Below are 25,314 nucleotides of genomic sequence, written 5' to 3' on the forward strand. Positions count from 1 at the left end.
CTCTCTTTTCTTTATATGTGGTTAAATGGAACATTTCCCGGTCCGATGAGCTGAAAGTGACTAATCAACACTTAGCCACTGAAAATAATAGGTCTGTCTCAGATCAATACTCCAAAACCGGTCACGCCATTATGGGAAACACAAAAACTAGTAAGTTGAATATTTTACAATTTATTAACGTCGTTACTTATTCCTATGAGGTAGAAACTTTTTAATTTAAAAAAAAAATAGAAATGACAGCTACAAATTTTAAGCCTAAAATTCTTTTAAAATATTAAAGTGAACATGCAAACTGGAAGGTACGTTGCTGAAGTGAAGCGTTCGCTCGATATTGGCTCCTAGTTTTTTAAGTGTTTCAGTGAACTTCTTTTCCTCGTTCTTAACCCATGGTCTCCGGTCATCCGCTACCTGGTATGGAGAAACATGAACGTAGACTTTGATATCTGCAACAAAAATATTGGTAAACAATCTTATGTTAGGTCTGCTTGCCATTATGCTAAATTTAGTACTAAAAATATTGTATCTACAAATTAGATACGCGCGCCGATTCATTACTAAAAATTAGAGCATGCTCTAATTTCTTGTACTAAAAATGATGAAATATTACGATATTAACTAAAAGTGAGGTTAGTCTCAACTATTCCTAACAATTTTTTAAACAAAATTTATATATATATATATATATATATATATATATATATATATATATATATATATATAGTCATTTGTAAAAGGTTTTTATATGCCAAACGGTCTTCTACTAATAATTTTTCATTCAACATATTTAATATTCCTTTGCCTAACCTTCTTTCGATCTTAATGCACTTCTGAACCCTCTATATAACTACAGCATCGATGATGGATCATCCCAATCAGCGGAGAATTACAGAATATTGAATATAAAATACTAAAATAAAGCGCAATAAAAAAATAAAACGTACCCATACTAGCTAAAGTTTCAAGGAGTGAACGGGTAGTGATCCACGTATTCTTTCCACCTGAATGACCACCATCTAACCAGTACATTTGTTTGATTAATGATAATATTTTTATATCTTCGGAGCCTGGTAAGTTTTTATAATAGTTATACTCATATAGAAACTGATTTAAAACAACGCATCCTTTGCTGAATCCTATAAGTGAAACCTCACAATCGTTCAAATTTACTGTAGTTCTAAGTGGAACTTCTTCTGAAGTTTTTGGAGTATCTACATCATCTGAAACAAATTAAATAAATTACTTTACTTGATTTTCCACGAAAAATTTGGTTATTATTAGAAACAGTAATGAGGGAAGATGGAAACACAATATACAAATCTAAATGTCTACGCCATCATATACTAATAGGAAAAACAACCAATCTGAAACCAATAATGGACGTTCCTAATCCCAAATGGGTTATACTGTTTTAAGTTGTTGACTCTAAATAATCAATGAGGGTCAGAATTTGTAAGACTCTTATTCTTCCATTTTGCTCGAGTGAGTTGAGATTTTCGTATGAAACGCGAATATCTTTGTACCAATAACATGTAGTTCTTAGAAGCATCAGTCTTGTTCATTTTGTCTGGTCTGATTAGATATATCTGCCCGATGAAAAATGCTTTTCTTCTATAAGCTCTTGTAAGTCATCGGTAAAAATGGTGATTACCACGGGGCAGCAGCAAACAGAGTCCTGTAAGCACTTGCTACCTACAGCAGACTAGTTCTGTCCGCGTACTTTTGTACCAAGAACCTCTTGTACGCCTGTGTTTCCACAGTCGCACTCCATACTGGTGCAGCGTAAAGAATGGCAGACTGCACAACTCGGTGTAAAACCCTCCTCTTTTCGCATTCATATCCCCGATATTGGGCATTACCCTTCCAGCGCAGCCGCTCTTTCCGCCGCCTTACGGGTTACCTCCCAGACGTGCTCCCCCAATTCTCATTCATATGTAACACCACCCCAAGTACTTAACGTACTTCTTATGAGTGATCCGCACACACTCATAATCAAATACAATTATATCTCTCTTTCTCGACCCTTTAAGGACTACCGTCTCAAATCGTGGTCATTCATCCAGTCTTGGATCAGGACATTTGTGTACCATAATTCCTCCCCGTCCCTCGCTGCTACCAGCATCACGAGATCATCCGCGAATCTTCTTCTTCCTATGCCGTCCCCATTAACGGAGGTTGGCGACCACATTTTTAAAAGCTTCTCTGTCTTTTGCAACGTGGAATAATTCGTCTACAGTCATGTTTGTCCAGTCTCTAATATTTCGCAGCCATGACTTCCTCTTTCTACCTATTCCCTTTTTGCCATCGACTCTACCCTGCATGATGACCTGCAGAAGACTATATTTATTATTTCTCAGTATGTGTCCAAGGTATGCAGTCTTGCGTACTTTTATCGTTCTCAACAATTTTTTGTCTCGACCCATCCTTCTCAGCACTTCCTCTTTGGTGACCCTGGCAGTCCATGGAATTCTCAACATTCTCCGGTATATCCAAAGTTCAAAGGCTTCAATCTTCTTAACTATTTGCGCTTTTAGTGTCCATGTTTCTACCCCGTACAATAGTTGCGACCAGACGTAACATTCAACTAACCTCAGTCTCAGCGCAGTATTCAGATTTTTGTCACAGAACAATTGCTTGAATTTTAAGAACGCTGCCCTTGCCATTTCTAATCGTACCCGGATCTCTTGGTCTGGATCTAATTCTGTGTTGATGTAAGCTCCCAGATATTTATATTTTGTCACTCTCTCTATTTGATGTCCACCAAGAGTTAGTTGTTCATTATTTATTGGACTCCTTGATACTATCATAAATTTGGTCTTATCTGTGTTGATGTCAAATCCCATTTGAATGCATTCACTATTTATTGCATCTAGTAAAGTTTGTAGTTCTTCTATACTCTCAGCCATAATTACCGTATCATCTGCAAATCTCATGGTGTTTATGATTTCTCCACCAATTCTTATTCCCTCTTTTCTTTCCCATAAGGCTTTTCTGAATATGACCTGTGAGTACACGTTGAAAAGCGTCGGAGACAAGACGCATCCTTGCCTAACCCCTCTCGCAATCGGTATATTATTTGTTTCTATATCGTTCACCTTTACTACCTTACCTTTACATCCGCAAATGCGAAGGAGAAAACCCCTTCCCCAAATTCGCAATCTATGACCCCGTCGTATGCCAGGATCTACAGTACCGGGTTAAGGACGGACACCTGAGGCGTCCCAGCCGTAACGTCTACAATCACGCCTCTCTCAACCATGATTTCCCTCTCGGACATATAATCCGAGACGATATTCATCAACTATGTCGGAAAGCTCCTCGCCGCTACAGGACCACTGCAATTATTAGTATTAAAAGCGTTTCTGGCGTCGAATATTAGTAGAACGGCCCATTTGTTGTGGTATCAGCTTTCCTCCACCTCCCAAATTACTCCATCACCGCTTATACCGTACTCTTACTCTTGCAAAATACATACTGCCTTGGGGATAATCCCCCAGACCTCTCTTTCACCCATGTTCAAAAGAAGACAAATAGGCCGATACTTTCCAGCTCCTTTAGGTAGGAGTACGAGCCTCGAGATTTTCCAAGGCTCCGGAAACACTTGTGCCTCAAGCAGGGCATGTGACCCAAATGCCACGTAGACTCTAGTTGTTCCAGACATTTAACGGCCTCTGGCGGTATTCCGTCTATACCGGGAGCCTCGTGCGACTTAAGGGACTCCACCGCCGACGCAAGTTCCTCTAGAGAGAAGGCATACCTCGCTCCGCACGGCACACCAAGCCCCGGGCGGGAATACCTCTCAGACAGCCTCGAGCTTCTCGTCCAGCGGCATACTCTTTAAAATGCTTCATCGCTTCAGTAAATCCCTCCACTGTCTCTCCTTCTCGGCTCAGATCGTCCCCTTCAGATCCGTTTTCTAAGTTTTGTACTCTCTCTCACACATACACACTCGCTATTTCTCCATGTCTTAGACTCCTTGCCTTCGTCGCTTGTCTGCGCAGGATAATGCACTTTCTCCTCGGTGCTCAAACGTATTTAAAGAATTTGAAAGGTGTTTATAGGTTTACAATACTTCACTGGAGGCAGCGATTTATTCTCATTGAATTTCAAATTTATTATCTTCGACTTTAGAATTTTTCTTCTTCAATGTCTAGTCATTAATAAACTAGTAAGGAATACTGCGAATTACGTATACCGAATCATTTAGTGTAGTTCTTTAAGACACATAACCCTATTAAGGATTATAATTTCGAAATTGTTGGACAATTCGATTAACTATGAGTAAGACTTTTGACTTTTGATGTAAAATTAATGCAGATAATAAAAAATATAAGAATATATAACAAAGATATTCGTGTCATTAAAAATCTGTACTGGAATCAAACTGCTATCGTAAAAATTGGGAGATAACTACACTGACGAAATTTCCACACAACGAGGAGTCACATACTTCGTAAAAAAATCGTACGTTTCGTGCAGCTTTGCATTAAAACAATAAACAACAACAAATGGAATCATGTTTGTGATACTATATACACCATTGGCTGGGTCTAGATATATATACGTCATTCGTACTGAAGACAGGAAAGATACGCTATCGGTAAGTAGAGTAAGCTAATGCGAAATATATTGAAAATTTGCATTGATGCACAATGATTAAAATCTGCAGTTATTAAGATGTTATAGTTAAATTTTAAGCAACGAAAAGTTGAATTGGTTCCTACAAAACTCCTGAGCTAGATCATTACCAGATATGTTTATTAACGAACTATGTTTTCAATAAAGACTATCAATTTTTAATTCACATGATTTATAAAAAATTACCTACTAGTCCGTTCTTAGAAACTTCTTCTACATGTTTTAGTTCTTCATCAGTCATCGTTTGCAATTTTCTTGATATATTAATCAACAACATTTCTAAATGCTTCAGGCTGAAATTCATAGGACAGTGGTTTGGAACTCCGCATGCAAAACACGGTAAAAAGTTTTCATAGCAACTAAATGTTTTGTATTCCGTTCTAAAAAAAACATTTACCTTAAACATACAAATGTTTGGATTTAAATAGTTACACAAATGTAACATTGAATTAAAAATTATTTCTATTTAGTTGATGCAGCTTTATGATTCTTTTATGAGATGATAACACAGGTTATTTTACTCATTCAATAAGTTATCATGTTTGTTCCTAACGCCACCTACTAACGTATTAACAAAGCATACGATGTTTACTTCTGACAGATCTGTCAAATTCAGACAAAATATTAAATTAATAATAAAACATAAATAAATATCATTTGATTGGAAATTTAATTATTATATAAATATGAATTTAATTTAAAACGAGAAGTGTGTTAAAAATTTAAACATATGATTCAATATTGTTATTAATCGGATGACATTTGTGACTTTTAAATTTTGACAATCGTAGCGAATCGAATCTTTTATTGACAAATATTTTTTTTTTTATTTTTTACTTCTCATTGAATGTATTTTGTTAGTTTTTTAATGCAGTTTTTTTGTGTTATCTATAATATAAAAATGAATCGCATGAAGTGCGTCATCATTACAGATTCACTTAATGCCTTATTGAAATTAAAGCAAATTTATACAACAAATCCCATTATACAAACAATAAAAAATGAATTAGAAACACTTCATTCCATGGGAAAGGTCATAGCTTTCATTTGGGTACCATCGCATACTGGAATCTGGGGAAATGAAAAAGCAGATCAACTAGCAACTACAAGCCGTATCAACTTAGAAGATACTACAAAAATGACAAAATATCCTTATTGTGACATGAAACATCTGATTAAAGATCATTGCAGTAACATTTGGCAAAATTACTGGGAAAAAGTAATTATAAACCGTTTAAGAATTGGTCATACTGCTGTCACACACAAATTTTTAATCACTAAAGATCCACCGCCAATTTGCAATAACTGCTCCACCGCATTGACAGTGAAACACTTCCTACTTGACTGCCCATGTTTCCAAAATCAAAGAAGAATGCATGGAATTCCAGACGACCTCAAATCCATCTTGACAGATAAGAATTTAAATGTATTAAGTTATTTAAAAGATATAAAATTGTATAATACTATTTAATGTACATAATCGTATTAAAACTATTGTGTTTGTCATCCCACTAATAACCCTGCGTGGTTAATGTGGTATAAGTGTTTAAAAAAAAAAAAAATGAATCGCAAAACGTGTTGGTAAGCGCATAACTCCACAACGCATGGACCAATCTTAACAATTCTTTTTTTAAAATGTTCCTTGAAGTCTAAGGATGGTTTTTACGGCGAGAAAAATTCGAATAATTTCCCGGAAAACCCTAAAACAGCCCTTTTCTTTTTCGCATACAAATATTTTCTAACTAAATGTAAAGTCAATTTGAACTTTATTGCTATTCAATAAAGTTTATATTAAATTACAAGCACTCACTGTTGTCTAAACAATGTAGGTGTGTTCCTAACGTCGAAGAGTCAATTAGTGCTTTATTGTCGCTGCACAAAGTTCAAATTCAATCAAATGTGTGTGCGCGTTCGTGTGTGTGCGTGTTCGCGTTGGAGGATCTAATGCGTTCACACAAAAGTGATAATATCGTGAACCCGACCAAATTTAAAAGTCAAAAAATGGAAGAGCTATAGATTTGATTGGCCTTGCAATATTCTTTCTTTTTTTTTAGTTTCGGAACGCGACATAAATTGCATCAGTTTTCACGTCGTTGCATCTGTCAAACAAACCGCGTTAAAAAGCGTTTATTATCTTTAATAATTGATTTATTATTAATTTTATATACTCTATACACATACAACATTGTTTTGGCTTATAGGACTTGACTCCAAGTCATATCAAATTAAAAAAAAGTTAAAAAAAACTAAAACGTAGTGTTATATCATCTATGATTATATTCTTTTTCGCAGACAAAGTAGAGATTTCACAGACAACAACAACCTGTCAATTTGCCGGTGTACATTGGTGTACACACACGTGTTGTTTTTCTGTTACCTTATCTACTCAGTTTTCTTTTGTCAACTTGATAAACGAAACAAATTCTCCAGTTTTCTTCGATTTATTTTTGATTGATTGTTTTATATCGTGTTTTGTGCAAAGTGTTTTAATACCTGTGATTAATATATTCGATATGCCTCCTATAAGACGAAGTAATTTAGGTAGAAGAACCCGAAATGCTACAAACCAAACTAATTACCGATCTAATCATACTGCACAAGAACGTGACGACCGAAATGAACGTGAAAGAATTCGTATATCACGAAAGCGGGAAGCGAGAGCGAGAGATTCAACTAATAATCGCGCAAGTTTGAATCGAGCTGCTTTCAATTACGATTTGTCAATTGACTACAGTAACTACCAATGTGTTACTATTGGATCTATGAACTTGGTTTGCTCTCATTGTAAGGCATTGTAATACAAAAATTAAGGCAATGGATTGTGTTGCGCAAATGGGAAAGTGAAATTGATACTATTGGATCCACCACCAGAGCCATTGTACTCATTGGTTTCAGGAATAGGACCAGATTCGATACACTTTTTGTCAAATATCCAACAATATAACAATTGCTTTCAAATGACGTCATTTGGGGCAACAAACGTACGAACCAAGATGATGTCGTCAACTATCCGCCTGAATTTTTAAACTCGCTGGATTTACCATCTCACAATCTTCAATTAAAGGTTGGATCGGTAGTTATAATGCTGAGAAATATCAACCAACCGCGTCTTTGCAACGGCACACGGTTAGCGATAAAAAAATTATTGAACAACGCGATAGAAGCAACTAAACTAAAAGGAAAGTATAAAGGACAAGACGTTTTGATACCACGCATCCCAATGATTCCGACTAATGTACCATTTGAATTTAAACGACTACAGTTTCCAGTGCGGCTTACTTTTGCTATGTCCATAAATAAGTTACAGGGGCAATCATTAGGTGTTTGTGGTATTAATCTAGAATAAACCCATGTTTCTCACATGGTCAATTGTATGTTGCCTGTTGCCATGTTGGAAAACCATCAGATTTGTTTGTATATTCACCAGGTAATCAAACAAAAAACATTGTATATCATAAAGCACTACAATAAAAATAAAACAGATTTTTGTTAATAATTATGATTCACTTGATGTACAATAAAGCGATTACTGAAAATACTTATATACGTTTTATTTCATTATTCTTTATTACATCGGTTTTCCACCCTATGTTAATAATAAATAATTAATTATCTCTATGTTTTGTCATTGAAGCACCCACTTTATAAATATTTGTCACCTTTAGGTTCCCACTATCCCTTTAGATTATTTTTCAATCAGGTTTGAACTTTAAGTTCCCCTCTTAGTTTGAAGCCCTCTGGCAGACATCCAGTCGGGGTTTTTAGTGGATCCAAAAGGGTGTCCAAAGATCGTGGAAGCGAAGATACTTAGGTCACCTGAGCTGACCCTCACACACCGCCCTATCATCATGGTGACGGTTCTGTTCAGGAGAATTAAAGAAATAAACTGCCACATTTCAAATCTATGTGACAGAACGAAGTCTGTCGGGTCCGCTAGTTTAATATAACTTCCCACATCGGATCGGAGTATTTAATGGTTAACTGCAATAATATTTTGCTTAATCGAAAATACCTCTTACCTGACTGGACGTATTACAACAATATGACTGTTAAGGAATCTGTGCTGTAAGATTTTAGCTATATTTTCCAAATTCCACTGCACGTAGTTTTTATTATCTCTGTGACTGAGCATGTTTTCTGTGAAGTCCTACAAAATAATAATACTATTTACGGTTACCTAGTAAGACTGAAAAAAGTTGTATTGCCAGCCATTATACATATACAAAGCAAGAGCTACCTCCGTGACATCCATTTCGTAAATGAAAAGAAAAATTAATATAGAAAGCCTTCCTGGAGGTGCGGCTATCGTAGAAGCAGCCTATTGCTGGCATTGTAGGTCAGATTCGATGCGGCCAAGGTCCGACCAGTGGTCGTGGCCGGAGCCGCTGTAGTGCGCGTTAGCTCTTAACAGACTGATCATTCGGAACTGATCACAACTGTTTGCGTTAGGTTTCTTCGGAATAGGTACAAAGCTAGACTGGGGAAAGTCATTCCGTACTGCGCCCGCCTCATAGATGTTGAATATTTCTACCATGCACCAATATCTTGTTTTTTAGCAGTTTTATTACTTCTATGTATATTTCATCTGGTCTTGCTTACTTTGTTTTATTGTCTTTAGAATTTCTGAAATAAGTATTTTTGTAGAAAGTTCGCATTTATATTCGTCTGGAAGATTTCGCTGGTTATTCTCTGCATAAAGTTGTTAGGTATATGTTTTCCAGTGATGGAGAAATGTCTTAGGGTCAGTTGAAACAAGTTGCTCCAAGGTATATATACTATTCTATAAACAATATTATATTTTATTATAATTTAATAAATTATTTTGAAATGTATATAAATGAGACATTTAAGGTCAGAAATTCAGGACCGAAATTAACCGATGGTAAGTCTTCTTACATGGTTATGTTTTCTCATTTCAATAATTATTGTTTCCTGGTTTCCGTTTTCGTTTATCCTTTGTTATTGCATTATTCCTCATCAATTGAATCCATCCTGATTATCAAGCAGCTTCAGCACTGTGTACTTAAATGTCTTCCTCGAGGCAGGGGGCTAAACCAACAACCTGATCGGCAGCATGAACCTGAACTAGTAAATCCACTTAGAGTTATGCAGTCGATTATAAGTAAAAGATAAATATACTGTTTTACGGCCGTATACATATTTTGAAGATAATAAAGTCATTACCTGAACATCTCCGCCGAAGAATACACAGAGATTTGGGTTTTCGGTAACATTTTGAGGTCTGCAATACACTATATCGTTGCATCTTTGTTCGTACCCGGAAATATTAGTTAATCGTACAATATCTGGTAGCTTTTTGCTGGTCATAGATTTAAAACTTGATACAGTGCCTGCAAGGTAAAATAATATAATTAGACTATTGATGATGTACTTTAGAAAGGAACTACAACGGTAAAGGGTGTTTACGTGTTTAGTTAAATATATGCATGAGCAACCAGACAGAATGGTGTGTGTGTGTGTGTGAATGTGCATCAGAGAAAGAATAAAATAATAGAGACTATGTGTTGAGTTATCAGTGAGGACATTATATTGACTGGTTATCTGAGTTAGTTAAGTGAAATATTGCCTAGTCTAGGTGGTAATGGAGTCAACAGACTGAAAGTGTCGAATGGAGGGGTGAATATTGATGATGAAGAACAAGTCACAGCACGATAAGTAAGGTGACCCAAGAAGTAAGAGACATGAGGAAAGAAAATATGACAGAGTAAGTAGGAAAAAAAAAGGCTGAAAGGGGGATGGGAAATAAAGCAAGAAACTGCGATGGGATAAGATAGTGAAAGTGAGAGGGATATGATAAAAATACAAAAGGAAGAAAACGGGGGGAGGGACAAATTGAGGTATGTGTTAATGGGTGATTAGAAACGAGGGAAAACAGTAGCAAAAAAGAGAAGAAAGGAAATTTAAAGACAATTATTAAAATGATGATTTGGATTAAGGGAATAGTTGTCGGTGTATGGGAGTAAAAGGTCGATTTAGGGTAGTTTGGCGGTTGACACAATTGGGGCTAGTCTTCATGTCTCTGGAAATCTCAAGGTCCTCATACAAATCAAACCGTAAAGTGTTCCTATCTTGGATGTTGTGAATTAATTTAACACCATCAGGGATGTTAAAATGATGATTGTTAACTTTAAGGTGATGAAAAAAAGCTGATGTAATGTCTCTTTTAGAGTGTTCTGCAGATCTAGTTGAGAGTGACCTATAAGTCCTGCCAATGTAGGAGTCATCGCAATCAGAACAAGTCAGTCTGTAAACTCCACTACGGTTCATATAGTGTATTGTATATTTGGTATTTGTCAAGAAATGGTTAAGAGTATTTCCAACTTTAAAAGATATGTGTGTGTTTTTTGAAGAATTAATTATAATACGTCTGATCTTTTCAGATAATGTAGGGGTGTGATATGGTAAAGACCTATAAATTGGGGTAGAAGATTGATTAAAAGCAGAATTTTGAAGCAATCTGGATTCTCTTTTACGGATCAGTTTATCTATTATAAAAGAATCATAACCATTGTTGATAGCTATTTGTTTTATGACGTTGAGTTCTTTATTAAAGGAGTCAGTTGACATAGGTATGGAATATAGTCTGTGGATGAAACTTCTAAAAGCAGCTAATTGGTGTGATAAAGGGTGATTGGAGGAAGAATGAATAACATGATCGGTTTGGGTGGCTTTACGAAAGATACCAAAAATCAAATTGATTGTTGTGTCTGGTAATAGATAAATGTAGAAAGTTAATGGCTTGGGAAGATTCTAGTTCCAAGGTAAATTTGATATTTGGGTGGATTTGATTAATTTTAAGAAGTAGTTGTTGAGCTGAGTCATGATTACCTGAAATGAAGACTAAACAGTCATCAACATAACGGAACCAATGTAAAATTTCAGGATTTTTTATGATGTGATTGGATTCAAAATGATCCATAAAGACATTAGCCAGGAACGGGATAAGCAACTGCCCATTGCTAGATCATCAGGTTGTTTGTAAAATTTGTTATTAAATTGGAAGAAATCGTGAGATAGACATAATTCAAGGATATCCAGTATCGATGAAATGACGTTGGACTGAATAGAGTTGTTAACTAGGAGTGTTTTTACCAGACTAAGAGTTTCGAGTTTGGACACTGAAGTAAATTTTGGAAGACATTTTTAACAAGTTTTAATTAAATATTTTTTATACCCATATACAAATTTTGATGTTTTTTACTTCTGTATAAGTTTTTTAACTATGGTATACAGCCAACTACTGGGATTTTCCCATTAATTAATTTTCCCTTACCACCCAACATATCAAATAAATAATATGAACGCTAAGGCATAAAAAATGTAACATTGTAATAGACTAATGTGATTTATAGTATAGATATTGTTCTGAAGCTATTTTCTTGTGGCATTTTAAATTAATTTATATTTAAATGGGAATAAGCCACAATTAAAGGTTAAAATACGTTTATTGACGTTTCAATTTCCACTTCGGAAATCGTTCTCGAGAACGATTTCCGAAGTGGAAATTGAAACGTCAATAAACGTATTTTAACCTTTAATTGTGGCTTATTCCCATTTAAATATAAATTATAGTATAGATAATTGTAAAAGCGTCATTTATCAGTTCCGCAAATTTTAATTTGCGTAATAACATAGGTAATTAGTTGAAATGGAAAAAGAAATTACCTCAAAATCCTTGAGAGTATATACTTAAAAAAACTTGATTGCAGGTAGATCAAATGCACTTAAATATTAATGAAATTGGTATTTATTATTTCTGACGTTTATAAAAATATATAAAAGTTTTATCTTTAAGAGTACACCTAATAATACTTTTGTTCGCCACCGCACTGTTTTAGGCCTCAGTCTTCGTACTCCTCTTGTTCACCCCGAATTTTTTTACAGCACTCAATAATCCTAAGTCTAGTATCTTCTACACACTGAGCAAAATCTTCTCTGATATTCTTCACTTTCTCTCTGATTTCTTCCCTCATTAGGTTATAACACATGGCTACAAGTCCTAAACCGAAAAATATGTAGATATAACTCAGAACTAACTTGGAATGTCCTTCTGCTTCGTTGTAAACAGTCCCAGTTCCAGGCACAAAATCGCCCATTCCAATCTTGCACAAACTCGTAACGCAAAAGTAAATGCTATCGAGAAAACCCCAACCCTCCCAGGCACTGAAAATCGCAGCACCAGCTAAAACGTATATAATCATCACCCAAATACAAGCGCTAGAAGGCACTATGATCCTTTTGGGAATCTCATCCGCGTCTTCGGGCTGAGTTGAGCATTTGTACATTTTTCTGTATATCCATCTAAAAGTTAAAAATTACAGGTTAGTTGAATAGAAAAGATAATGTTCAACAGGGTTTGTTAATTTTATTATTTCTAAAGGACTTATGTGAACATCAAAAAAGAAATAATTGTAATCAAATAAAACAAAATCTTAGGCACTAGATTTTTACAATTATCCCACTAGGAACAATAGTAATCTTGTACGAGAATTTGGCCGCCTTGGGAAATCTAGAAGAGATAAAAAAAACTGGAATATATCCACATAATAGAAATGCGTTCTAGGATGAAGACTACGATGCAGCAAACGTCACAGACAGGCTATTGTAGAACAATCCATAAAAGCCTCAAACACACCTATTGAACAGCAACCATCAACTTGTTCTTGTACTTTCAGAACTCCTCAACCTACAACTGTTATTGAAGCTTCCGCTTCTGGACGGGACAATGCAAGAATCGTGCAAGATTTTATTACCAAGTCGGTTTACGGGTCATGGAATGGGCAGCGTGCAGTCCAGACCTCAATCCCATAGAACATATTTATGGGATGAGCTACAACAGAGTTGGAGCTAGGTTTCATACCCCAAACTCGATCCCAGAGCTTTTCGTCGCAGTAGAAGAACAGTGGCTTAACATCCCACAAGAAATAATAGCGACCGTAGTATATCTAATAGGACTTGATTAGAGCTATGCCTAATGCCAGAAACTTAGAGAAATTATATTACGTAATAATTACGGGAGATGTCAACTAAAATAGGAAAGAACGAAAATAACAACGACAACGAATATATGTATTGGAAATTTTGGACTGGGAAGTAGAAATCACAGGTGAGATATGCTTGCAAATTTCCTCAGCAAAGAAAAACTATTCTGCTTAAACACATTCTACAAGAAAAAGATGCAGAGAAAATGGACGAGGCACAGCCCAGACGGCAAAGTAAAAAATAAAATTGACTTTATACTCTCTAACTTCAAAAATATTGCTAAAGATGTTACTCTATTAAATTCTGTCAACACTTGTAGTGATCATCGATTAGTTAGGGTGCGAATAGAAGTAAATACGAAATTCGATAGAAGAAAATGATTAATACAGCATAAATTACCAAACAGAAGCACTCGAAATTAATCAAGAGGAATATCAAAGTGAACTAAAAAAGAGACTAGGACCTCTACCAGTATTCAACACGAAAGATATAAATGAAATAACACAAAAATTAACTAACGACATAACATCAACTGCAAAAAAGATCTGTGGTAAAAATAAAAATCCGAGAAAAACTAAATTGAAACAAACAACACTGGATTTAATGGAAGAAAGAAGAACATCGAAAGAATCACAAGAGTATAAGGCTATCATCGAAAGCATCACAAGAGTATAAGGCTATCAACAATAAAGTTAAAAAGAGCATAAGGTCAGACTTGCGAGCCTATCAAACAAAACAAATATTGCAAACCATCGAAAACAATGGAAACATGAGAGTATTGAAATCAAATTTAACTACATAACGGAAAATCAAAGATAACTAAAATCAAAATCCAACAGAGGAATACGGTGATGGAAAAAACTAAAATAATAAAGGAAATACAAACGTTCTATGAGAATCTGTATACATCTACAATACAGAACCCCGGAACAGACCATAGAACATTTCTAAACGTCGGCTCGGAAACTCTCCCTAAAATAACTTCTTCCTTCGAAAATTAGATATGCCTTACAGCAAATAAAAAATAAAAAAGTCGAAATAAATTTTCATAAATGTATATTCATATTAAAGCATATTAAATTATCTTTCAAACAGTATATCCCTTTTTTGATCCGGGTAATAGTTTCTGAAAAAAATATAGTTCAAGTCGAAAAGTTTAAAGTGGTATTTCTATGTAAGCAAGTTTACTTCACTTGGGCCTTGAAACGAAATTCTGTCAAGAGTCACTCAATAAATATGAAAAATTAAAGCAAAAAGTCTCACTGTTTCATTTATAAAGACTAAAGCTACGTGTAGGCATGCAAATATTCCAAATTAATATTATTTTTGATGTTCACTGAATGCCTTAATAAAACTAAATTGTTTCATTGAGGAACTTACCTGAAACTGCCAGCTAGAGCATCTCCAACATTCAGAAAGAACAAAACATAAAGCGGTATACCAAAAAGCGCATAAACAACAGTCGCTATTTTTCCGTAAGAAGTTCTAGGCACTAAATTTCCATAACCAATCATTGTTATAACACTTAGAGAATACATCAAAGCTGCCGAAAACGTCCACATATCGTTCACCGACCTTTCGCTATATCCATACTTGAAAATCTCGACAACTTTTTCCTGATAGCTCCTTAATACTGCATCGGAATCAGAAAAAAAGCTGTCCACGTCGAATATGTTGTGTTTAAGTGCAACTTTGTACAGCTTTACCAGATATTCCTCTCTCTTTTCGTTAATCTGTACAGGTTCTATATTTACCCCTTTCTGTTCAAGGGTCATGAAACTAACAGCTCCCACTAAGGTGTAACCGAAAACTAACGCTCCCAATCCGACTTGAGTACACATGAAGGCAATGACTTTTCGACAACAATCTTTAATTTTCGCTCTTGGGTCATTATCGCTCACTGAAGAAGAACCCCTGCTTCGAGAACTTCCCTGATAGTATTCCTCCATCGCTGTATTTCTGATATAAAAACTAATAAACAAGAAAGAAACTACTCACAAGTGTACAAGAGTTATTTTTAAGCGTAACACATGCTTTGGATCTTAGCCAAGTCACTACAACCAAGTCAGTGGTGTACCAACGTTTTCTTTTAAGATATTTTTGAGATTTTGGAGTGCGCGGCAAAATCTTTAAACTTTTTAAAATTCAAAAAGACAAAAACGTATTACTTAAAATACAAATAGTATATAAAAAATACACAACATTTTTTAAATAAATTATCGAATATTGAATTTCATGCAAATAATATTTTAGTAAGTTTTAATATAAATATATTATTTACAAATGTGCCATTATATATATATATATATATATATATATATATACATATATATATATATATATATATATATATATATATATATATATATATATATATATATATATTGCTATTATTGTTTATTTTGACTTTAATCTTAGTTTATTGAGCCAATAAAAAAAATATAACTTATTTGTTATCAAAAGTAAAATAAACTCCTTATATTACCTGTGATCGATGGATTCAAAGATTTTCTAGTTGTCTTTTATCGGGATAGAGAAAAAAGGATAAGAATAAAAAAAAATATATTACAAAAATTTACGTTTCTTTATTTTATATGAAAGAATAAAACAATTATCAAATTCTGTCGTTATCGTCTCAATCAGCATACAAGAAAATAACTCAAATTTTTATAATAATAAGATTTTAAATCTACATACATTTATATTACGTGAAAACCAATTTTACTTAAATTTTTCGTTACTTAAAAAAAGAAACAACAAAACTTTAAACTTTTGATTAGCCTACCAAAACCTTAGTTCTTAAATTTGAATGTTAATGACCATGATGTCAAACCGACCCTTCACAGATATAAAATTCAATTGTACAAACACTTACAGCTTATTTTCTTGTTGAGTTGTATGTTGGAACATACCCAGAAAAGTCCAGTCTCCTCAACGATGTGATCTCTCCTCTTTGGCACCCCGGCTCCTTCCTAACGTCTCTGCAAACCTCCTGCAGACTACACAAAGACACCTGATTCACTTCTCCAAACTCAGCTACTTATTTATGACACAAGGACCTCCTTTTGTCAACTTGATGCCGTAAGAATACTTTTACATATACTTTACAAGATGCCCACGGTAGATACAAGGACCTCTTTTAATCTACTTGTTATCTCCTTCTGCAGAACTATTCACTTCTTTTCGTTACGCCGGTATCCAAACTCACGAAACACACTCTATCTTGAGACAAACGACTATTTCTGTCAATGACCAAATTATAACTAACTCCTCCGGTCTCATGATCGGCTCACAAAATTCCCATTTAAAAACGACCGTCCAATCAAAAGCTCAAATTGTGTTTACCATGATTTTGGAAAAGCCTAATTTCGGTTTCAGAGAAAAACTAAATAGCTTACTTTAAAATTGGTTTTGTCAATACACAATTTATACATATTTCAAAAGATTAGAATATGTTCATTTAATACTCGACTATACAAACAATGAAAAGATTAACTTACAGGTAAAATGTCTTCTAATTCTAAACAAAGGTTTTTTTGATAATTTTGTTTGAAACGGAAAAAGGTCGTTTGCCAAACAAATTTCTATTCTTATCTACACTAAATCTTATCTTAAATTACTATATACATTTTTGTTTATAATGATATCTTAAAATTTTATTCCGATGGATATTTTTATTTATTTTTCTTTGATTGGGAAAGAAGAAACATAACAATATATATATATATATATATATATATATATATATATATATATATATATAAATATATATATATATATATATATATATATATATATACAATGTGAGTGAGATTAAAATCTCACTGAAATGAGGATATCGGTCAAGGAGAAATAAAAAATGAAAAAACTATTTCAATCTTTTTTTTAAATGAAAACGATTCGTGCAGTATTTCTGCACTTCTTCAGTTCTAATGATTGTGAAGTCATATATAGATGTCAAACAATATCAAATGCATATGTTGAGGTGTTACAAAATACATTTAATAAATACAATAAAAGTTACAGTTAAAAAAACACATTCAGAGTTTTTTAAATTTATACAAACATTAAAAAGTCACAAAAATGTCACAATATGTTAACAAGAATAGTATAATATAATACAATAATTCTATTCTCTCGCAGATGTACAATATATCGAAACATGAAGCCAGGAGAAAAAGTAACTCGTTTTAATTGAGCTTAGTAAAACAATTTGAAGAAATAAAAAATAATATTTTTATTGAAAAAAGCATGGAAAGTTAACTATATTGTTAGAGACACCAAAGTAATTAAAAAAAGCGCCTTTTTTTACAGATAGGAATCTACTACTCCGAAGAGCAAAACAAAAAATAATATGGCTTGGGAAACAGTCTTTGTGCGGAAAATCAACTAGATGACAAATATATGTTTACAGGACAGAATAGAAAAGTTTGTCTGACTTTTCTGACCGCTCAACCGCATCTCTCTCTGTTATCCCATTCTCCATCGTTTAGGCCTCTCTTACTCATGGCGTCGTCTTTGTTCTCTGTACTTTGTTCCTCCAGGATTTTCGGGGTCGTCCTCTTTTCCTCCTTCCTATGGGACTCCATTCGGTTATTCTCTTTATCCATTTGCTGACGATAGTTCTTCTTACATGTCCATACCACTTTAGTCTTTTTTGTTCTATATATGTTAGTATGTCTGTTTCTATTGATGTTCTTTGCTTTATTTCGTCATTACTTCTCCTATCCATTCTTGTTACTCTGCAGCATCTTCGCAGGCATTCCATCTCTGTTGCTACTATCTTACTGCTGTTTTTCTTGTTTATGATCCAATTTTCAGCCCATTCATATATAGGTGTCTACCCACCATACTGAGTTAAGTTGTCGGCTTGCTGTTCTTGTATGTTGCCTTTTTCGTGATTATAAACCCCAAGTATTTGAATTTATCCTTTCCTTTGATTGTTACGTTGTCAACAATCTGTAGATCTTCTATGTCTTCTTCACTTGTAGATAGATACTCTGTTTTCGCGAGGTTAATATATAGGCCAGCCTTGGTATATTCTTCTTGTAGTTTCTTCATCATGTAGCTGAGGTCGTCTTGGTCTTGTGCAATCACTACTTGATCGTCTGCAAAGCTTAACATATATAGGTATTCGTTCCGTACCGGTACTCCCATGCCTTCGCATTTTCTTTTCCATTCTAAGTACATTTTGAATAGGGTTGGAGATGTGGAACAACCCTGCCTTTTGTTGTGGTGAAGTCTCCTATAATTCTTGTTCCTACTTTAATGGACACTTTATTTTCTTTATACAGAGCTTTTGTAGCTTCTATGAGTTTCGTCTGTATTTCTAATTTGTACATTGCCTCCCATAGTTCTGACCTTGGTACAGAGTCATACGCCTTTCTCAGATCCACAAATGCAAAATGTATATCTCTATTTTTTGCTTTTTTCTTTTCCAACAGTTGTTCCAGTGTGTATATGTGGTATATGCATCATCTTCCTGCCGTGAAGCCTGCCTGATCCTCCCCGATTTTGTCTTTTATCGCTTGCTCTATCTTTTCTCGCAGTATCTTCCCATATAATCTTCCTATTGATAATATTACGCTTATTCCTCTGTAGTTTTCGCATCGTTTTCTATCTCCTTTCTTAAATATAGATGTCATATATGTCTCCGTCCATTCTTTTGGGAGCTGTTCTCCATTTATGGCTTTCTGAAATATCCATTGTATCATCCGGTGTAATTTTTTTGATCCGTATTTTATAAGCTCAGGTGAGATGCCTCCAGGTCCCGGTGCTTTCTTATTTTTGATTGCTTTTATAGCCATTCTCATTTCCCTATCTGTTATTTCTATTTCTTGTTGTAGGAATCTGAACAGTTCCTTGTAATAGTCCTTCCATTCTTTGTCCTGTATATTTCCCAATTTAATTTTTTCTTTTGAGTTTTGTTTCAATCCTCTCAGTACTTTCCATGACTCAAAAGTTCTTGTACCTCCTATGTATGTTTCAATATTTAAGCAGGTTCTCTCCCATTCTTCATTCTTTTGTTGTGTTATTTGTTTTTTCACTTTCACTTCTCTATCTTTTTCTCTATATTCTTTATAAACTTCATCATTGTTTTAGTCAGCAATTTTCTGTATAGTTGCTTTTTTTCTTCAATTATTCTTTTTGTTGGTTCATTTATTTCATAATAGTGCTGTTTATTTGTTATATGTTCTTTTTCTCCAAGGGCTTAGAATGCTGCTTGTTTTATACTCGCCTTTATATGCTCGTATATTTCTTCGATGTTGCCGTATCTAAATTCTATTAATTTTTGGTCTAGACGTTGTTGGTATAGTTCTCTTATTAATTGTTCTTGGAATAGTTCTATATTGTATTGTTTTTCTCTTATAGCATTCAACGGTTCTTCTGTAGGGGGTCTTGTTATGTTTTCAATAAATGCCCATTTTTGCTGTCAGTAGTTTATGGGCCATTCCACATTCTGCTCCTCTTCTGACTCACACATATTTGATCTTTATTGTGGTATCTTGTTTGATTATTATGTAGTCTATTATCGATTTCAGCTTTCGTGTTTCTTGCGTCCATGTATATTTATGAATATTTTTATGTCTGAAGAATCCGTTGGTGATTTTTAGGTTGTTTAGTTCACATAATTCAATCAGACGTTCTCCGTTATCGTTTAGTTCATCCTCTCCAAATCTCCCCACTACTTTATCGTTTTCTTTCCTTCCGGTTCTGCCGTTAAGGTCTCCTGTTATAATTATCTCCATGTTCTTCTTAATTAGCTCTATTTGATGTTGAAGTTGTTCCGTGAAATGTTCTTTTTCTACTCGAATGTCTCTTTACCGAATCATTAAATCCTTATATGATCCTAAAAATGATTATCCTTTGTCGTTTATAAATAATAGTCCATTCTTCTTCTTCTTCGGCTTTTTTCCTATTATGAGTTTGCTGTTTTCGTCCTCTACAGCAATCTATTTTCCCAGTCACTTTCTGTGACTCTATCTGGCATAGCAATCCGTATCTATGTTTTTCATTTTATAGCAAATCTTCCACTCCGTCTTCTTCCCAGCTTTTCAAAATAATAAATAAATGTTTTTTTTAATTTTTACGCGGCAATACAACTTGAGGTACAACCTAATGAAGGTGAGGGTTGATTTGAATTAACCTGCAATGGAAACTTTTATCATCAAATAACGTAAACAGGTTTTAAAAAAAATGCTCAGAATGTTTTTAAAAGTATTTAATGAGATCTTTAAATGAGCTAAGCCATAAGTGATTCAGTAAAAACATGGTTACCTCATTAAAAAAACTAAATAAGATGAAATTAAGTTATTGGCTTTTCCACAAAAATAAAAATCAATCTTATTCCACATAAAATTAGCTTTATTTATGTATTAACGACGTGTCATAAAATATTAACCAGTTTAAAATGCTTAGATTTGAAAAACACTTCAATTGAGTATTGAATTAATTTTTGAAATGTAAAAAAATTTTTTCATGTTTTCAAAAATACTCTGAAACTAACAAAGATATGGAAAATATAGTATTTTTTCTACTAAAAATGTACAATCTCTTGTTATTTTTATACGGTAAAAACTAATTGAAATATTAATGTTTCGTTTGCACATAAGTGTGAAAAGTTGCTTTTTTAAACCCTTTAAATTGCATACTTTAAAAATCAATGACTTCAAAAACGTTTAACTTCCCAGATCTTGTAGTACTCAAATTCGCTAGGATATAGGCTTTGGACCAATTAAATATCTTTAGAATTAAAGAAGTTATAGTAAGAGAACCATTTAAGTTTTCCTGTCATTTTTTTCCTCCAATTTCAAGAAAAATAAGCACAAACTAGTTTTTTTCCAAATCTAGGCATTTTAAACTGGTTAAAATTTTAAGACAAATTGTATAAATAATGCCAATTTTACATGGAATAAGATCATTTTTGTGGAAAAGCTATTAACCTAATTTATTCTTTTTTTAATGAGATAATTGTGTTTTTTTTTGTTAATAACTCAGGTGTTTTCCATCTGAATCACTTATGGCTTAGCTCATATTTTCAATAATAGACAAAATTAAATAGAACACCTTAGAACAGGATCCTATAATATCCACAACAAATAATATGAGGAAAATAACTAACATAAATAAAAGGATTCTCAGAAAAACTTAAAAGAATAGAAAATAAATTCAAGATTTTAACAACATTCAAAACAACAATCACATTGAGGTCTACTTTATCTACATCTAAACCTAACAATGAACAAGAAAGAATTGTATTTATAAAATTACTTTTGAATGCGAACATTTTTATTTAGGTGAAACATAAAGACCATTAAATATTAGAATAAGTGTGCATACAAATGGGAAAAAGAACATAGAGTTCAATTGAAAAATAGTAGTATATAAAAAAAAGTATAATCATGAAAAAACCAGATGGTAAAAAGAAAAAAATCAAAGAATAGGCTCTAATTATGCTAAATGAAACCAATTGCCTTACAAATTCCTTGGTAGAATTGAGTAGAATCTGGTTTCCATATTAAACAATGGAAATCAATACAAAGAAAATACCATGATTAGCAAGTCAATAACATATAGAGGATAACAAAAATATTAAATTGCATTAAGATGCCACAAGAAAATAGCTTCAGAACAATATGCAAATTGTATTTTCCTATTGGTAATATCTTATATACTCTTAAATCCCAGATCCCAATAGTTCCCAGAGAAAGAATGAAATTTTCATAATCCAAATGAGTCTTTGTAAGTATAAAACTAGGAAAAGTTTGGGGCGAAAAAACTAATCTAAAAATTGTTTTTATGCAAATTTGAAAATTTAATGTGATTTGAATAACAACCTCTAATCGATAAAGATTGATTTTAGAGTAGAAGCACAAGAAGTGGGCAATATAATTGCTTTTTTAATTTATATGAAATAAAATAATCATTTTATAAAATCAAAATCGGTTCTAAGATCTTTTGAAGAAAGATATTTTTAGATAATCTTTTCCTTTAAATTATTTTCCAAAATCCATTTTTTCTGTTTATGGGCAACTATTAAAGCATTTATTGACTAGGTATTCAATTAAAAAACATTGAATGGAAAGTCCAAGCTGCAAATATGCACAACCATTATAACACTTATTTGAAATTATTAATGTGTTGCATGGTTATTGATGAAATGTAAAGGAAAGTAAACTTGAAGCTTATATCATATTGTAGATGCTGAGAATATAATTATTAGAAACTTGAATAATAAAGTATATAGATAGCTGAAAAGCAGTATTTAGCAAAAATCGATTAAGTGAAATTCAAATAGAAGACAGACACCCAGAAAAAGCAAAACCAGTCGCACAGTTAGTAAATTTTTGTAAACATGGGAATAAAAAGGAATGAGAAATTGTACGGAAAAACGCATTAAATAGTCATTGATGAATAAGGAGATCACAAAGGTTATAAAACAAATAAAATAGTGTAATATACGGGAACATCATATTTGCCTAACTACTTTGTAAAAACATTTATTTTGCCAGTAATGAAATCACAAATCCCCATTTCTGAAATAATATAAAGTAATATTTTACTTACGTGAATGAAGATAACCTGTATTTAAAATACACTTTACACTAATGACTAGTATAATTTAAAATATTAATCATTCACAATAATAGGCAAAGATAAATAAAGTAAATAAATGTTTTGTTTATGTTGAACATCCAGTAAATAGACAAGACAATAATAATTTAGACACTGCCAGCCAAAATAATTGACAGTTAACCTTTAAATAGTGACATCTAGTTTCTGATTCTGACACAAACAGTGGCAAGGAGTCTGTCCGAAAAATTGGGTAAACTTTTAGTTTTACCCGGATACTTTGCGTATTATCCAAATTGGCTGGATAAAAGGCAAAGGAGATTGTTAACTTCTTAATTTATCAGGTTCATTCTAGATGAATCCAATGTCAAATGTATAAAGCAGTACTTTTTAAACTTTGATAAAATAACACTATTTAGGGGAAAGTGTCCTAAAATGACATACCTACTTTAATTCATAAAGAAACACATAAAGAAACTCGTCAATTTGTAAGGCAAAATAGTCGTCCAATATCTCTTTTGGCATCAGTGACCTGCTTGGTAAAGCTTACTTTAAGATCCAAACTGGCGAAAGGCCAGTTTGGAACTTTAGACCCTTTCGACAAACAGGTATCTAGAAAGATACTGGTAGAACTCGACACACTGCACTTTTATATTAGTTTTCATAGGACTGATTATGCTCGTCATTTTCCCTTATCGAGAATGCTCAGCTCTTGCAATGACCTCCTATTGGATCCATTCTGTCCAATTATTAATATACAATATTAATCTAAATATGTGATATTTTTTAACTTTTGTGATTTGATATACTGTTTTAATGTACAAATTTTTACTATTTAATTGTTACTTTGTTATTGTTTTGATGTTTATTGTACATGATCTTTACTTTTTACTATTTGTTGTATTTTATTGTAAATTGTTCTACCGTTGAAATGAATAAATAAATAAATAAATAAATACGGAGCGGAAACATGAACTCTAACGCAGAAGGATGAAAGACTTCTGGGAATATTCAAGCCTAAGATAGGGGAGAGGTGGGTACAGTGACACAGAAAAATTTGAATTTCTGTCATCGCTAGACCATTAATAGGATTTTACTTGCAAATATTAATTTGGACGTTGCAAATACATCATGAATGACTACATTGCTATAAATTAAGAAAACAAATAGATTTAAAAAAAAGTCTGAAACTTTGCATTGTGTCAGTGTTCCCTGGTATGAAGGGTACACTAACACAAAGACATTTTTCAACTGTAATATGTAAGTATTATTATTTAGGACTAATTAAACAATAAAAACGTATCTTTATTATTGATCTATAGAAAAATATTATAAATGCTTGTTGTTTTCTATGAAATCAAGTCCGTTTTAACATTAGGAAAAAAGTGTCGACCCCTGCTAATTTTTGGATGGTCCAAAATTTTTATAATCTGGTTGTTGAATATAACACCAATGTCTGTGACACATGGAAACACAAAGCATGTGACATTTTTTGAATTTTTACGTAAAAAACTGACTTCCATCGTACCAATGGTGTTTATCACCACAACTTTCCCAATATAATATTTTTCGATTTCTTTATTGGAATGGGCTTCATATTTGAGTCTCACTAATAAGAAATCATTGATCTTAATGTCGCAAATTTTGGCTGGATCTAATGTCAAATCACATAGGTCTTCATCATCACTATCTGAAAATATTTCACTTCCCTCTGACGTGTCAGAATTATGGAGACTATAAGTTTTACCATCTTCGTCTTCCGACTCAATAACATCATCATTGTTTTTAATGTCTTCTGAGATTATGCTTCTTTTAACTGTTTTCGCTTTTTTGGCTCTATTACTTTCAATTTCGTTTTTCTCTGGAGTGTCAGTAGCAATCATAGTCGTGCCTTTTTTTCTTCTAGTTTTAACCGAAATTGTCAGACTTTTTTTTGGATATTCACGAATAACTGATGGACTTACAAATGTCAATTTTCTTCCACTTGTGGATGAAGGTGACAATTTCTGTAATGGAGTTACGTCCTGGTTCTTGATAGAGTTATCTGTGGTACCTCCTGTCGAGGTAGATGGTTTTGGATCAATATTTGGTGAATTAACTAAT

General features: G+C 33.2%; 2 protein-coding genes across 3 annotated transcripts; both read right to left on the minus strand.

Moving 5' to 3' along the window:
* Positions 1-155: 155 nt before the first annotated feature.
* On the minus strand, positions 156-23,413 carry LOC140447229 (mitochondrial protein C2orf69 homolog). Of its 2 annotated transcripts, none has more exons than XM_072539758.1 (6): positions 23,206-23,413; positions 9,820-9,986; positions 8,655-8,782; positions 4,822-5,015; positions 942-1,217; positions 156-443 (listed from the first exon to the last, which is right to left on the minus strand). In XM_072539758.1, the coding sequence occupies exons 2-6, from the start codon at positions 9,961-9,963 to the stop codon at positions 256-258; spliced, it is 930 nt and encodes a 309-aa protein (XP_072395859.1). In that variant the 5' UTR covers positions 9,964-9,986; positions 23,206-23,413; the 3' UTR covers positions 156-255. The 2 variants fall into 2 exon arrangements, with proteins under 2 accessions (XP_072395859.1, XP_072395860.1); XM_072539759.1 differs by lacking the exon at positions 23,206-23,413 and adding an exon at positions 12,322-12,452.
* LOC140447228 (two pore potassium channel protein sup-9) lies at positions 12,474-15,760 on the minus strand. Its single transcript, XM_072539757.1, has 2 exons — positions 15,019-15,760; positions 12,474-12,957 (listed from the first exon to the last, which is right to left on the minus strand). The coding sequence occupies exons 1-2, from the start codon at positions 15,585-15,587 to the stop codon at positions 12,498-12,500; spliced, it is 1,029 nt and encodes a 342-aa protein (XP_072395858.1). The 5' UTR covers positions 15,588-15,760; the 3' UTR covers positions 12,474-12,497.
* Positions 23,414-25,314: the final 1,901 nt, after the last annotated feature.

This window comes from Diabrotica undecimpunctata, chromosome 8, assembly GCF_040954645.1.
Source record: "Diabrotica undecimpunctata isolate CICGRU chromosome 8, icDiaUnde3, whole genome shotgun sequence".
In the NCBI taxonomy this organism is placed as follows: domain Eukaryota; kingdom Metazoa; phylum Arthropoda; class Insecta; order Coleoptera; family Chrysomelidae; genus Diabrotica; species Diabrotica undecimpunctata.